At 43.8% G+C, this 16,528-nt stretch overlaps 1 protein-coding gene across 16 annotated transcripts in view; it reads left to right on the forward strand.

Annotated features, from left to right (window-relative positions):
• Nucleotides 1-16,528, forward strand: part of TNIK (TRAF2 and NCK interacting kinase) — a 275,815-nt gene that overhangs the window by 207,275 nt on the left and 52,012 nt on the right. For 9 of the 16 annotated variants that reach the window (XM_083177758.1, XM_083177755.1, XM_083177756.1 and 6 more), the window contains 2 exons: nt 768-1,157; nt 6,193-6,357. In XM_083177758.1, the coding sequence (XP_083033884.1) occupies nt 768-1,157; nt 6,193-6,357 (555 nt within the window). The remainder of the gene's footprint in view (nt 1-767; nt 1,158-6,192; nt 6,358-16,528) is intronic. The other 7 variants (XM_083177766.1, XM_083177768.1, XM_083177769.1 and 4 more) reach the window with 2 other exon arrangements.

Raw genomic sequence — 16,528 nt, forward strand, 5'->3', positions numbered from 1 at the left:
CTGGTACCAATGGTTTGTCTGTGAACGACAACAGATACATTGTGTTGGCTGTGCAACACAGCTGATGGCCAATATCTCTAAAGACCTATTGATGCATCGTGTTCTTCGTACAGGTGGTCCACCAACCACCTGTATACCTACTGCAAGAGCCGATAGTGATTGGCCACTCAACTGGGCTGGCACATGTAATGTGCCTAACTTGTTCTGATGTTAGTTATGACTGGTCGAGCAGTGTATATGGAGAACACACTGCCTAATCCATTGAGAGATATATCCACAGATCAAATGTTCTGCAGATATATCTTTAAGTGTGTATCCAGCATGAATGTGCCGTGAAAACCAGGGTTGGGAATGGCTGCTGTGTAGGTTGGGACATTACTTGTGCATTATAAGGTAGTGTGTTCCATGACCGTACCAATGGTTTGCAGTACCGACATTTCGAGAATGCACCCGATTTATAGTCAGCCAAATGTTACATAGCATATAAGAGCCTGAATGTGTTGGGTTCATTCATTAGAAACGGAGGGTATGATGTGTAAGGATTTTTCTTTTGACATTATTTTCGTGTTGTATAGAAAAGTCAAACACGAGTTGCAAGAAAACATTGATAAGAATGAGATATCTGAAGAGAATGAACCTACACATACGTTCTGTGTTGATATCATACAGGAATGTGACGTGTATGCTCCATTAAATAATCTAATTTGTCATTGTGAGTTTTTGATGTTGTGTTGTAATAGTATAATTTTGTGTGATCCCACTCCCAGGTTCAACAACGATCTCTTAGTAATTCGCCTGTTCTTCCAGCTAAGCAGCAGCACACTTCTGTTACCGAGCAGCAGGTGCCCCTGGTAACCAAAGATGCATCTTCTAGTTGGCAGCCCTCAACTAGGCCAAATTCTCAGAACCTGCAAGCATCAGGTCGTGTGAAAATGGACAACTTAGCTCCACCCATGATATTGCCTTCAATTCAGATTTCCAAATCAGGGCCCTGGTCACAAGCAACACAGAGTGAAGTGCAATCTCTAGATGATGAAGTGAGATTCTTACTCCAAGTGAACTCACAAGGGAATGAACCAGGGAGGAAATCAGTAACCTCCCTTAAAGGGTCCCGCTCACAAGGATGTAGTCCAGCCAGGGACACGGGATATTCCAAGGTCATGAGAGGTTTAACTTCTTTACCAAAATTTACATGCATGAGCCATTTAACATGCCACTGTGAAGGACAAAATAGGCACATGGGAGATGGTTATCCTTGTGTATAAGTGTTACTTCACTAGAGGAGAGTTCATGCATGAATAGTGTACGTCTGGGGAGTCTTTGCCTTCTACAAGACATAAAAATTTCATACCTGCTGTTAAAAGCAGGTATTGTCCCCATGTAATAACCAGCTGTGGTGGCTTTAGACTAAACAAAATCCCTACCATAATTTGTATCTTCAAATCCTAACGTCTCTCTTGGATGGGCTTCTTACTTTACTGTGTCTGTCTTCTATCTGTTACTAACTGCTGTCTTTATCAGTTAGTCCCCTCTTTGGTGTGTTTGCCAGCATTTCCCTCTGCATCACCAGCTTCAAGCTTGTTTCTCATTGTTCAACTTTTGTGATGTTATTTCTGACATACATATGAGGGTAATCCAGAAAGTGAAGATGGTTTGGCTGTAAACAAAAACTATTTTTTTTTTTTTTTTAAACACACAGTACATTTTGTCTGTGTCTCCATATGATCAGCAGCATTTAAGCATTTATTATATATGGCTACAAGCATTGAATCGCCTTGTTATGCTTGGCTCCCTCGAGGGGTTGGGGTATGAATTCATGATCCTTGGAATACTGATTCTCTAACCCCATTGGGATACTGATCACACCCCTCCTTCAGTCCACCGAATCAGTATTTCACTGCAAGTTTCAGTTCACCCTAATTTCCTAAATGTTGTCCATCCAGGATCTTTGAACTTCGTTAAAAACACTTGGAGCATAATCCAGACGGTAAGCTGATGATAGAAAACCTCTGACCTAAAACTGGGACGTCTTTCTTCGTCCGTTATTGAACTTTTCACATCACTTTCTAGCATTAAAGAATAGTTTACTGCACCTTTGTAGGAATTTTGTATTGTAAGGATCATTTTAACAAAGCATAACATCACCAAAAACAACCAGGACCACAAACCACTACTTAGTGCCCTAAGAATACATGTAAGGGAGACTGTCCAACCATTAAGCTGGGGAGGGGGGATGCTCAAGTAATCTTTACTTTCTGGCTTAGCCTTGTATACTTTGTCAGTATTTGAGTCTACGTTTTTCTGGCTTATTTGGATTATTACATTAAGATTGCATTCAGTTTGCAGCAATAAAGCAGATCCCCATTTGTTCTTAAAAGGGGAAGGCAACAGATGTTTGTATATCTTTGCACTTAATTGATTTTGTATTAGTCTAGTTTCCATTGCCTTTTACATGGTATGTGCAACTTTATAATTTTGTAATGGCAGTCTTAGACCTAAGCAGACTGTATGTAGTTTTTATTATGTACTGTAGCAATTATCACTACGGTACCACTGTCACCATATCTGGTTTAAACCAGGCGCATATACTACTGTTCTCTTCTGGAGTATAGTGGGCACATATGCTTCCCTTCCCATGCTGCTCTTATCTTGCATTTGCTTAGCTTGCAGAGCTAGTTGTATCATGTCTTTTCTTGGGCCACATTTTATGATTGCGATTTTGAATTTTGTCCAACTTTGCATAAGCTGTTCACTTAATCATAGCCAATGATAGTCCTTAATTGTTCCAATGATTTGGGTCACAATGGGGTTGCGAGCCACACTCTGTTGTCACCCGCTGGGTGTCCCCAAAGTGCTATTTCCTGCTCAGTGACAGTAGCTGGGTGCTGCACTGTAAAATGACATGCAGCACCCAGGCACTGCAGCCACAGAACTCCAAAGGGGCAGCCCAGACCCACAGAATGATGAAAAACAGGGGTTTGGGCTGTGATTGACTGTGAGGCCAATTCCTTCAAAACTGCACCAGGTATCATAGGGGCAAGTGATGCCCTTGGTTCCAATGGTAGCTAGTATGCAAAGCAGTTGTCAAGGAAGTGATTTCTATGAATATCTGTTTAACAAATGGACAGGACATTGCCATTAGAACATCAGACCCAGTGCCATGGGAATCTGTTACAGTGCAGCGGACTTAAACTTTAGTAAAATGTTGTGTAGAAAAGCCAGTAAATACAATTTAGGAATGCTGGCGATAATCGGTTTTATTTCTGACCCATAGTAACTTCCCACTACAGACCTGTTTTTAGGTGTTCTTGCAAATACCATAAAGCATAGTGAGGACTCAAGGTGCCCATACACGTTCCGATTACCCGGTACTTTTTGTGCTAAAATAGCATCGCATGCACAATGATGCTATTTTAGCACAAAAAGTACTGGGTAATTGGTATGTGTATGGGCACCTTCACTCAACAAGTAATCAGAAGTAGATGCACCAACTGTGTTTAGCCTAACTTGGATCTTTGGTACCATCCCATGGGCAATTAAGCGATTGCATCACTATACCGATCAGGATCAGTAAAGGCCAGAATGTGAGCTCCCACTAAAATATCATGTTCCCTGTTTATGAAAGTCCAGTAGTGGTGTAGCTATAAGCACTTGGTTTTACCTTTTCTTTTTGAGTAAATAAATGAGCAGATCGTTTCTCACCCACCATTCACTCTGCACTTTCTAGGACTGTTTCTTGTAATGAAGTGCTATTTTGCAGTAAGGGTATTTCATGCAAATATTTAACATACGTAACATTTGTTAGCCTAAATCATGGTCAAAATAGGATTTAATATGAATTTTAGAACTCCAGTTACAGAGCAATGGAAAAAACCTGCAAAAACTAAAAAATGGTATTTAACGGTATTATACAGCCATGATCATTCTTAGTATCGTATGTCTTTTCACAGTTATCTAATATTTCTGAATTGAAATTATTGGTGGTGGAATCCTGATTAACAATAACTTTCTTAGATCATGTTTGTTGTGTGCAATACTCTTAAAGAGTCTCGTGTGCCTTTCTCCATTTCTTGTCTATGATTGTAGAAGCATGTCTCGGGCACTTCGATGAAAGCTCTTTTAGAATGGGATCAGTTTGCATGGCCAGCAATACAATTTGCGCTGCTGTGTTTTTCAGTAATGAAACTGTGCAAGTACTCACAGGTGTTGTAATCAAGATTTCAGTTAGAAGAACAGTAGTCACTTTCAAAGTGATTATGGACATGAAGTATGTCCTCTACACTGCTTCACCATAGATATTTTTAGTTTTAATACGCCCATGATATTTTATCATCTATCTAATATATACCATATATACTCGAGTATAAGCCTACTTTTTCAGAACATGTTTTATGCTGAAAAAGCCCCCCTCGGCTTATACTCGAGTAAGGGTCCCACTTGAGTCAATACGTTTTACCAGTTTTTTTGTTGTAAAATTAGGTCGACCTCGGCTTATATTCGGGTCGGCTTATACTCGAGTATATACGGTATATATATATATATATATATATATATATATATATATATATATATATATATATATATATATATTATAATAGTTTGTTTGTTTTTCCCCTTTAATATAAATTTTTTTAAGGGTGGGTATTTATCAAAGTTTGGGAAGAGATCAAACCAATCAGCTTCTTAGGATGTGTACACATCAGATGATAAAATAAACTATATGCATAGTTAAAACTATTTTTGTGCATATCATCTTGTGTACTCACGGTGTTGTTAACTATGTTCGCTCCTGTCGGTCATTAGTCTTTCATCTTTCGTGGAGGATATCGCTAGAGAGAGCAGCATGACCCTCATGTCGGTCCCCCTTCCAACGTTTGGCACACCCAGCATTGACAAGCGTGTGTGCATTTTCCAATGCAGGTTACCCCACCCGTGTGTACCCAGGTTAACTATAATTTTTCAAACACAGGATGTAACATGTAAGAAGCTGATTGGCTGGTACTTTATCTCTTACAATGTTATGTCACTCTGGACTACTAAACACCCCTTTAGTCTGTGATTAATTTGATGGAAATCAAGGGTTTTATTTCTTGTTTTAATTGCCTCAGATTATTCTCTCTGAAACTATTACACTAATCAATGTAGCAATTCCTGGCCTAAATTGCCTTAAAATTAATTGTGTGAATAAGCAATTACTTTGTTATCTCATTATTGCTGATGGCAGTGATTAATCTATACAGTGATTTTAAAAATTAACTGTAGACCACCCCCATAGAAAACAGCTGCCAGAACATGTAAGCAATTTTTGTTAGCAAGTAATTGTCCATGATCATGTTCAAAAAATCTATTGTGGTGTTTAGCTCTTCATTTCATTAAATAAATTGCCTCACAAGAAACACAAATCTTACTGTATTTTCTATTTCAATGAACATCCAGTGCCCAGATTCACTTAATCTCCCAAATGAACAATTATTTACTCATCGCATTGAAGTCATCTTCTGAATCAGAGTAATCATCTGAATTTTTCTGTAAGGTGATTAAATTGGAGCATTGCGTGATTGAATATAGTACCACAAAGCTACAGGCACTTACTGTACGTAGGAGCACACATAAGAAAGAGAACCACAATATTAGCAATCACTACGATGACCTTAGTCTCTTTAGATTGAAGGGTATGCGAACTAGAGCCATTTTAGAAGTCTACTGTATGTATAGGAACATACATTATAATCATGTAAGTCTTCCAATGAGACCTTATATTTAACAATGATTTCAGTTCCCAACGAGTACCTGCACTTTTTCATGAAGAATGTCACCACCACTGTTTCTTTTTTCCACAGTACTCCACATTTTATGCTTAGTATTCTGTTGTCCACACAAAACCGGGGCAGATGTTTGGCTCCTAAGTGTGTGTGGTACAGGCTCACTTTAACGGAGTAAGATTTTTCTCCACTTTCCAAACCAGTAGAATGAAGGTCAATATTCAGGCATATGCATTAGAAATTGCCCACGCGTCTTTTGTCTTTCTCCTTTATCTTAACTATTTAATAATACTGTACATGGGCCTTTATTTTTGTCCATTATATAATTAGTTTAATATTTCATTGTAATAAACTGGTTTGGAGAGTATGATAAAGCCGTAACTGAGAGTATAATTTTCTTCATTTATTTGACATTTTTTCTGTTGCGCAGGTGGAAGAACGATCCCGGCTCAACCGTCAGAGTTCCCCTGCAATGCCGCATAAGGTAGCTAACAGGATATCTGATCCAAACCTGCCTCCGAGATCAGAGTCCTTTAGCATCAGTGGAGTGCAGTCAGCACGGACACCGCCAATGCACAGATCAATAGACCCACAGGTACAGTTGATACCACAGCGCTCTGCTGTCATTTTCAGTCAAGCTAATTTTTAATTTAAATGTGTTTCTATTTTGTTTTTAAATTCAATGGTGGGGGGGGGGGGGGGTGGTTATCCTGTTAGCATCAATGATTTTTTGTAATAAGATAAAACGGCTGGCATCGAACTTTTAGACGATGGTGAGTGCACAGCCTGTTTTCCGTGCCTGAAAAAAAAGATAAGTATTCAGATCTATATGTTATTTCCGGTCTAAAGGGCTGCATATGGGGATTGTGTGCCATTATGCCAGCATCAGATGTAATAGGGGGTAGCCCCCAGCAAACCTATTAGCAGAGGTACTGCTGCTAATAGGGTATCCAACTATGTATATAACTCAATACCAGAATTTTAGTTATTTGTAGGTTTTTACAGCTCTGAATGTTGAAGCAACCTCCTTTTATTATTATTATTTTATTTATAGGGTGCCACAAGTGTTTTTTATAGCCGTACAAAGGTACAGTACAGGGAGACAAAACTTAGCATTACATTGAATAAATAACAAAAATAGAGTACAGGTAAAGAACGCCAGAGTTCAATACGCATTACAGATTAAATATAAGTAGTGAGTACTTGATGAACGTACTACTAGAGACTTGTGGCTAATGATGGGGTTGAGTATGCGGATGAAGATGGTCACTGAGTGTTTGAGTATGGGAGAGCTGTGAGTGAAAAGTGAAGAGAAGAGACGGCTTTGACAACAGGAGGGAAGAGGGCTCTGCTCTGAAGAGCTTACAATCTAGTAGGAAGGGGAGACAGACAGATTACTTGAGGTGCAAGCAAGTGGGAGGTGGCTTGATAGCCAGATGTAAGCAGGCAGGGGGTCGGAGAACCAGCCTCAGGGCTAGTTTATGCAGCGGAAGTGTACGCTTTGAAGAATAGGTGGGTTTTCAGTGCCCGTTTGAAGCTTTGCAAGGTCGGGGAGTGTGTTCCACTGAAGGGGTGCAGCACGGACACAGTCCTGAACTCTAACATGGGAAGCAATGATCAGGGTGGAGTAGAAACGACAGTAGTCGGCTGACCGTAGAGGGCGGGAGGGTGTTTGAATGGAGATGAGGTTAGAGATATATGGAGCAATGGAATTATAGATGGTCCTGTATGTGAGTGTGAGGTGTTTGAAGAGGATTTTGTAGGGGAATGGGAGCCAGTGCAGATTTTGTTGAAGGGGAGTGGTAGAAGTATAGTGTCGGGAGAGGAAGATAAGCCTGGCTGCAGAGTTGAGGACAGATTGGAGAGGAGCCAGTTGGGTTTGAGCAAGGCCAGTGAGGAGAACATTGCAGTAGTCGAGCCGTGAGATGACCAGTGAGTGGATGATAAGCTTAGTTGTACTCTGTGAGAGAAAAGGCCTGATGCGAGATTGCATAACTGGAACCGACAAGAATGGGCCAGAGCCCATCTCCTTTAATAAACCATCTCCTAGGTTAATTTAAATTTCCATAAAGTATGTGCATTGTACAAATAATAGAAACTTTCTTTTAAATATTGCCTACAAATTCCACCTTACCAAGTCTATCAAAAAATCCAAATCAATACCATCGCAAGTCATGTTCTTTGTACTTGCAAATTGATTCTAAATTCATATATATATATATATATATATATATATATATATATTCCATTCTCCTTGCTCCTGGTGCCATTCACAAGGGTAATGACCCCTCCAATGCACAATCCCAACTTCACTCACATTTAATTCAAAGGGTTAAGTCAACGTTTCGTGGACCGCATCCACTTCCTCAGGACTATCCTATAGTGGATGCGGTCCATGAAATGTTGACTTAACCTTTTGAATTAAATGTGAGTGAAGTTTTTCACAGTGCCTTCTTTCTGTGTGATTGTGCATTGGAGGGGTCATTACCCTTGTGAATGGCACCAGGAGCAAGGAGAATGGATCAGATACTGAGTATACACACATATGTTACACATATATACAATGAGGACAGGCAGTCCCCGGCTAGGGTCTGTCTGCTACGAGGGACCCTGGAGGGGTCCGGTTGGCACCACATCCGGCTTCCTTCCGGCACCCGTCTGCCGGAGCACCCGCTCCGGGGACCCGCCACAGCCGCATGCGGCTTCTGTTACGGGTCCAGGAACTTCCCCCACATCATCTCCAGGGAAGCCAGCAAGATAAGGGCAGTGTGCGCTTTACTTGGAGGCGGCCAGGTTGGTGCGCTGGTTGTACAGGAGAGACGTCAGCCTGCAACACCATGTGCTCGCAGCACTGACTAGGCAAGCTGTCAGCAGTTATACTGCGCTGCCCAGGCAACATTTTATTAAAAAAATTGGCACCATTACAAGCGCGCAGACTACTGAGAGGTGGAGCTTCACCTCAGCAGCCGCCATTTGCCGGAAAGCAAGACACGCTACTCCTCTCCTACCTAACTCAGATTGTAGGCCTGGTGCACCGGATCCTGGACAGACTAAAAGGCGCTCCCTCCTAGACTACAGGGACACTAAGTCAGAGGGTATTTCACACACAACACACACTATAGGGAGGGTTGTGGCTCCTCTCTCTTTGTTGACACCCAGGTCCCAGTGAAGACTTACTGTCCCTAATCTCTGTTGGAGTGTGTGTGTGTGTGTGTGTGTGTGTGTGTGTGTGTGTGTGTGTGTAAATGGTAATACTGTGTTTTCCATCACATGCATGATGGCAGGAAAAGCTACATCCAAGGCAGCTCTTAAAGTGTACACATGCAAGAGTTGCAGGGAACAATTCAATCAGCACATAAAGGGTGTTTCATTGTGTGAAGCATGTTATGCTGCTGCACAGGGCCCTGCTCCTTCTCAGTCCCCTTTACCCCTAAAGGCTACTCAGGCTCCTGTGGACGCCTTTCAAACTACCCTTGCCAACCTACTGTAACTGCAGAATTGGCAGCCTTCGAGGAAGGATAGATAGATTTTTCAGTCTCAGCTTACCAAGATGGTGTCCACTGAACCTGGATAGGCAAAATCCCTCATACAGTCAGTGGATTCTTTATAGAATTCTGTGGCTGGCAATTCTCAGCATAGGCCTTTCTCCCCGGTCACCAAAAGGAAAGCCATGCCCACTTTGTACATTGCTGAAAATTCAGACAATGACGTGGAAGAGGAAGCTATAGAGGAAGGAGAATTTGTCACACAAGATCCCCTGCTGGTCGATACAGCAGAATACATATCTCAGGGTATTGAGGGTTTAATTAGAGCGGTTAGGTCTACTCTTAATTTGGAGTATACCAAGGCACCAACCCAGGTCTCCATTTTTGGGCGCACTCAGAAGTAGCCATTATGTTTTCCCGATTTAGAAGAACTGGACAATCCACTAATTATTATCTGGGAAGTCACTGATAAGAAGTTCTGATTATCAGGACATTATATCCCTTTACCTCAGTCCAGGGCAAAATGGGAAACTCCTCCTACCCCCACACGTTTCTTTATCTAGACCGTCTAAAAGAACTACCTTGCCCGTTCCAGGAGCTGTATCTCTAAAAGAGGCACCAGACCGCCGTCTGGATACCACTTTGAAGTCTATTTATACCACGGCTGGGGTGGTTTTATGCCCGGCACTGGCCTCCTCTTGGGTGGCCAGGGCTATGGAAGTATGGGCCTCTCAATTGATTACGGACCTGGAGCAAAACACTCTCAGATCCGAACTTCTGTCCCTAACAGAATGCATTAAGGACGCTTCTACCTATATTGGAGAAGCATCAGCAGACGTGGCCTCCCTGAGGGCCAGAGTTTCAGCCTCGGACATTCTGGCCAGATACACAGTTTGGCTGAGGTCCTAGCAAGCAGAGGCCAAAATGAAAAAGGCTATAGAGGCACTTCCCTATGCAGGTGACATGCTTTTTGGGCCTGAACTTGATAAGTTAATATCTCAGGCCACGGGTGGAAAATCAACTTTTCGGCCATCCTCAACTACTCCTCCTAAGTTTATGGCCCATTCGTTTGGTGGCACTTCAGGTGTTTGTGGCAGATCCAGAGGTGGATTTTCATCTTTCAGAGGACGCAGAGGGGCTAGGACAGCCACAACCTCTGCTGCCGCAGCCCGTAAGGAGCCCAAGCCCACTGAAAAAACAGTGGCATGACTGTCTTCCAGCTCACGTGGGAGATCCCACGGTGGGCGCCAAACTGTTACTGTTTACTGAGATCTGGTGGACCCACTGCAGAGATGCGTGGGTCTCACAGGGCTACAGACTACAGTTCATGTCACCACCTCCGTCTTGATTCTTCCGAATAGGCCTCCCTAGACTAGAGGAAGCCCTTTAGCTCTTTGCAGAGCCATCCAGGGTCTTTTGGATTTAGGCGTTATTATCCTAGTCCCTACGCTCCAGCGGGGACAAGGCTACTACTCCAGTCTTTTTGTGGTCCCCAAGCCAGACAGCTTGGTGCGACCTATACTGAATTTAAAAGACCTCAAGGAATATATTTGTTACCAAAAATTCAAAATGGAATCAATCCGTTCCTCGAACCACAGGAGTTCCTGATGTGCTTGGACATAAAGGATGCTTAGGTACTTGTGTACATTCACGGCTCCCACGATGTGCATCGTACAGGGAAAAATCGCATCGCATGAGATGTCATTTTTCACTGAAATTATGGACATGAATTGACATCATGTAAAATGCACCCCAAATGTCATTTTTCACACTGTACCACCCCCACTATCAACGCCAAACCGAAGCATTGCGAGTGCAGCGGTACGCGTCCTACGACCTTTTCATACCCCCACTATCCACGTCGGCGTGGAGTTGAGAATAGAAAGTGATCCCCGCGAGGGACACTGATACCTGTGAAGCCCGCAAGGGGACACGGATAACTGTGAAGGTATCCGCGGGGCTCGCCACGCTTCGGGCTCGGTGGCTCGCTGCGCTCGACACACTTTTTATTCTCAACTCCATGCCGACGTGGATAGTGGGGGTATGAAAAGGTTGTAGGACACGTACCGCCGCCCCTCGCGGGCTCGCTGCGCTCCCCACGCTTCGGGTTGGCGTTGATAGTGGGGGTGGTACAGTGTGAAAAATGACATTTGGGGTACATTTTACATGATGTCAACTCATGTCCATAATTTCTGTGAAAAATTACATCGCATCGCATCAGATCGCATCAGATCGCATGCGATTTTATCAAAAATGCTGAAAAACATGGGGAAATCGCATCGCATGCCACTACATATGGCATGCGATGGGAGCCGTGAAAGTACACAAGTACCGATGCTTATCTTCATGTCCCCATTTGGGAGCCACACCAGCGTTTTCTACGGTTCGCTGTACAGGACTGCCACTATCAATTCAGGGCTCTCCCTTTCGGCCTATCTTCGGCCCCCAGGGTCTTTACCAAAATAATAACCTGCTTGGTGGCAGCCTTGAGGCTTCAAGGAGTTACAATTGTCCCATACTTAGACAACTTACTCATCAAGGCCCCATGTCAGGAAAAGCTTATAGCCGATGCCTTGCTCACATGCAACTTCTTGACCCAAAATGGTTGGGTCTTGAACTTCAAGAAGTCCCACATAAATCCGTCTCACTCCCTTTGGACAAGATTCTGGCTTTACAGAAAATAATCCAGGCTGCCCATAAATATCCTAGAGCTCAGAGCCATCCGGCTGCCCTATACCAGGCACACAACCTCCTGGAAGGAGCAGGGGGGCGATGAGAGAAGTACGCCCAATACTGGAATGGGCAGAGATGTACTAGACAGGATTTTCGGCAATATTCATTCTCTGGGTGGAGAATTGGCAGGCGGACTATCTTTCACCCAGGCGAATGGTCCCTCAACCTGGAGATATTCGTCAAACTGACTCAGCATTGGGGAATTCCACCGATCGACCTTATGGCCTCCAAATTGAATCCCCAGCTCCCGCTCTACTGTGCCAGATCTCGGGACCCTGCAGCACTAGCTGTGGACGCGTTATCTATTCCATGGACCTTCAATCTGATTTACGTATTTCCTCCATTTCCCTTACGTATTTCCTCCATTTCCCTTAATACCAAGGGTACTAAAGCAGATAAAGAGAGTCCGCTTCCGTAATCCTGATAGCCCCGAACTGGCCCAGACAAGCCTGGTACTCAGATCTCAGGCTTCTACAAGCAGATGTTCCTTGGTGCCTTTCTCTCAGGCAAGACCTGCTCCAGCAAGGACCGTTCGTTTACCAAAACTAAAAGCATCTGCTTTTGGAATTCCTCAAACCGTAGTCCCTACTATGATAAAGGGCAGAAAGGAAGTTACATCAGTCCATTATCACCGCATTTGGAAGGCTTACGTTGCATGGTGCGAACAAAGATCTACCCCAAAAGCAGTTTTTCAGACAAGGGCCTTCGGTTTGGATCTCTCAAGGTGCAGATCTCCGCTCTTTCAGTGTTTTTCCACCGCTGGCTGGCCTCCATACCAGAGGTACAGACCTTTTTGAAAGGAGCTCTACTTCAGTTTATTGTCTTTTTGATTCCTATATCTTTAATATTTTTTGACATTTTTTGTGGCCAAGTTTCGGTCTGGACATGTGTACCCTAGTTTGCAGATCGCCTAACACACCCTGTATATGACATCATAGCATGCTAATTACCTATGTCCCCATGCCGTGGTTGTCCTGGTTGTGCATACATTACCGGACACCACCATCATTGATGGTACGATTTGGTAGTATGTTATAACACTGTATTTGTCTAAATCTTTCAATATATGCAATTGACGTGCACGTGACATGCATGTCTTGTTCTGGTTGCCATGTGTAGCAGTGCGCGGCCTCAGTGCATATGATACTGCGTTGATCATGTGACCACTGCGGGTATCCGTAGTCCATGGAACGCAGTTGAGCCGCACAGGTCTGGTTCCAGGTACCGCTGCTGAGTTGTGTCGGTCTCGGGGCGCTTGGACAAGCTGGCTCCTGCATCTTATCTTGTGTTTTAAACAGCTAGGAAATCTATTTGTTCCTTCTATGTCCCACTAGTGCCTAGCAAGGCTTTATACTTATCAATGCATTTATTAGGTCTTATGTTAGCTGCTATATTGGTATGTCAAATACACAGTGGTTTGTAATGTGTTGGATCTTGCCGCTGGAGGGAGGTCCGCATTGACATGGCTGTTACTTATAATGATAATTACATGTGTTTAGTGCAGATTGGCTCTGGTATATATGGGCTCTACTACAGTATCAGTGTATGCCTGGCTTGCTTTGGTGACACACTGAACTACCTTTGTTTCTCTTGATATAGATATATATATATATATATATATATATATATATATATATATATATATATATATATATTCTTTAGTACTTCCTATTTCTGCATAATTGTTCACACTACTTTTTTCCCGGCTACGGTTTGCAATAATAAAATTGAAAATCTTATCTACTTCCACTAGTGGTTGATGAAAAGGATGCAAACAATACAAAGATTGGCTAAGTCCACAATAAAGGCACATCATGCTTGCATCATCTTATCAGTGTGAATCCAGTACCAGACGTTAAAACAATCACATCACTGTACAGTTGAAACAATTACATGTTTGATCTTTAGATCTGAAGAAAGTAAATAAACACAGGTAGTAGAGGAAAAGGGATTTTCCCATTTGCTTCAAAAGTTAATATTTAATGTAAAATGAAAAGTGTTAAACCCATGGGTATATGCCATTAATGGAAATTTGATGTTTAGGGAGCAGAAATATCTGTCTTGCTGATTTTACTTACTGTACGTTATAGGTTTTTATTTTATTTTTATTTTTTTAAAATACTGTATGTAGACCCTTTGAGTTATGTAGAGTACTGTAAAGTAGATATTAAATTGCAGTGTTCTGTTAGTAAGATAATACTTGGCTTATACTACAATATGCTGCTAAGCTAGAATACTTGCTTTTTGTAGCTCAATGGATAAGCATTTCACTTCTGCTGTAATTTTGCATCACAAACACCAACACAAGTTACATTATTTGCACAACGTATAGACAGCAGGTCATGTCACTGCAGTCAGAAAGCTCGCCTATATGTGCCATTTTTATGAAGTTGTTCTTACAATTAGAGTATTTTTTTTTTGCTGATCTGTGACAGAAAACCTGAAAAAAAAAATTATTCCATGATATAAGAAATGGAAATATGAAAAATGATGCAGTGCTCAGTACTCTTTATGGCACCCCTGGGCTATCGCCATTCTGATATGGAGATAGCCTATTGTAGCCTATGGCTACACATCAGAGAGGTCGGCGGGGGTCAGCGCATAACCGCGCATGAGTAGACCCGCCGGCTTCCGGGTCAGGGCTGCGCCCCCCTAATCATACATCCAGGAGGTATCAGATGATACCGCAATGCGATGCCCGGCGATGTCATCACGCCGGCATCGCTATATAATGATAAATGCGCCCCTTAAAACCTAAAAAATATATACCAGTGAGCAGGGCTGCCATCAGACATTGTGGGGCCCAGGACTGACAAAATAGGACAAATTGGTGGGCAGTGGGCACGCATTCCCGCCCCCTCCCATCCCCTCCCCTGGCACTTTAAATGCATTTTTACCTTGGGGCGGGGTCAGACAGAGACTCAGGGTGGCTGGCAGCTCCTCTCTCCATATGCAGCATGCAGCAGCAAGTCTCCTGATTGTGCTGCCGCTGCGCTGCTCTTCGGTTGTCACACGCGTCGTGACGTCATTGTCATGCCGCTGTTGGGGCTTCCTTTCCTGAGTCTTGGCGGCCGGCTTCTCATTGGAGGATGATGTGAGTGCGCAGTCACAATGTGCTGCCGTGGTCGCCGGGAATTTAAAAACAGGCAGCAGGCTCAAGCGACAGACAGTGAAGGGGTGGGCGGGGGTCAGAGTGACTACCGTGCTGCTGGGGAGAGTTGCCCAGGCCCCTACCCTCTGTCAGAGCGGCAGGGCCCAGGACTCAAGTACCCCCATGTCGGCGGCCCTGCCAGTGAGCCTGATTACTTTTGTATAAATTAATGGATAGAATCAATGAAAAAACATGAGAGGTGATAAATTCCACAGTAGCATATTTCATGTATGAATCAGGGGAAGATAATGCGGTACTTGTTTCCTAGCACGGCGCCCCCGATTTTGATCGAATTGCATCGCATCGCATCGCATGCAATATAGCGGCATGCAATTCGATTTGTTAATTGTACAAGCACCCTGATGGGTGCTTACAATGTTAAATGCATCCCCATTGTCAACTCCACCCCCACTATCAACACCAACCCGAAGCGTAGCGAGCCCGCGAGGGGCGGCGGTACGCGTCCTCCGACCTTTTCATGCCCCCGCTGTCCACGTCGGTGTGGAGTTGATTTTAGGTAGTGTGGCTAGCGCAGCGAGCCCGAAGGGTGGCGAGCAGACACGGATTATAGTGGCAAATGCAGCGAGGCCCGCGAGGGGACGCAGAATACATGTAAAATGTATTCTGCGTCCCCTCGCCGGGTTCGCTGCACTCGCCACGCTTCGGGCTCGTATTCCACGTCCCCTCGCGGGGACCGCTGCGCTCACCACGCTCCGGGCTCAGTGGCTCGCTGCACTCGCCACACTATCTAAAATCAAGTCCACGCCGACGTGGATAGTGGGGATATGAAAAGGTTGGAAGACGCGTACCGCCGCCCCTCGCGGGCTCGCTACGCTCGCCATGCTTCGGGTTGGCGTTGATAGTGGGGGTGGCGTTGACAATGGGGGTGCATTTAACATTGTAAGCACCCATCAGGGTGCTTGTACAATTAAAAATCGCATTGCATGCCATTTGCTGGCATGCGATGCTATGCGATATTTCATTGTACAAGCACTCCTGTTAATTTAACGGGAAGATTGCATCGCACACCACTAAATACGGTATGTGATGGTATGCGATGGGCGCCGTGCTAGGAAACCAGTACCAATTATGCAGATATCAAACAGATATAGATCAATGGGGCAGATGTATTAAGCCTTAACGAGATAATGCAAGGGTGATAAGGAGAGATAAACGTCCAGCCAATTGGCTCCTTAAGGAGGCCACACACGCACCGAAGCGGGCGGTGCGATGCTGTACGATGGGGTGCGCGCTCCCACGGCACCTCATCGTACAGTACAAAAAGTATGTGCTGCACATACTTTTTGTACTAGCTTTTTCTAGCACAGCATCGCATCGCATGCACATCGTATGCACAAGGCATACGATGCGATGCTGTGTGTGCTAGTTAAGCCCAC

Source organism: Crinia signifera, chromosome 3 (assembly GCF_055691185.1).
Source record: "Crinia signifera chromosome 3, ASM5569118v1, whole genome shotgun sequence".
NCBI classification, from domain to species: domain Eukaryota; kingdom Metazoa; phylum Chordata; class Amphibia; order Anura; family Myobatrachidae; genus Crinia; species Crinia signifera.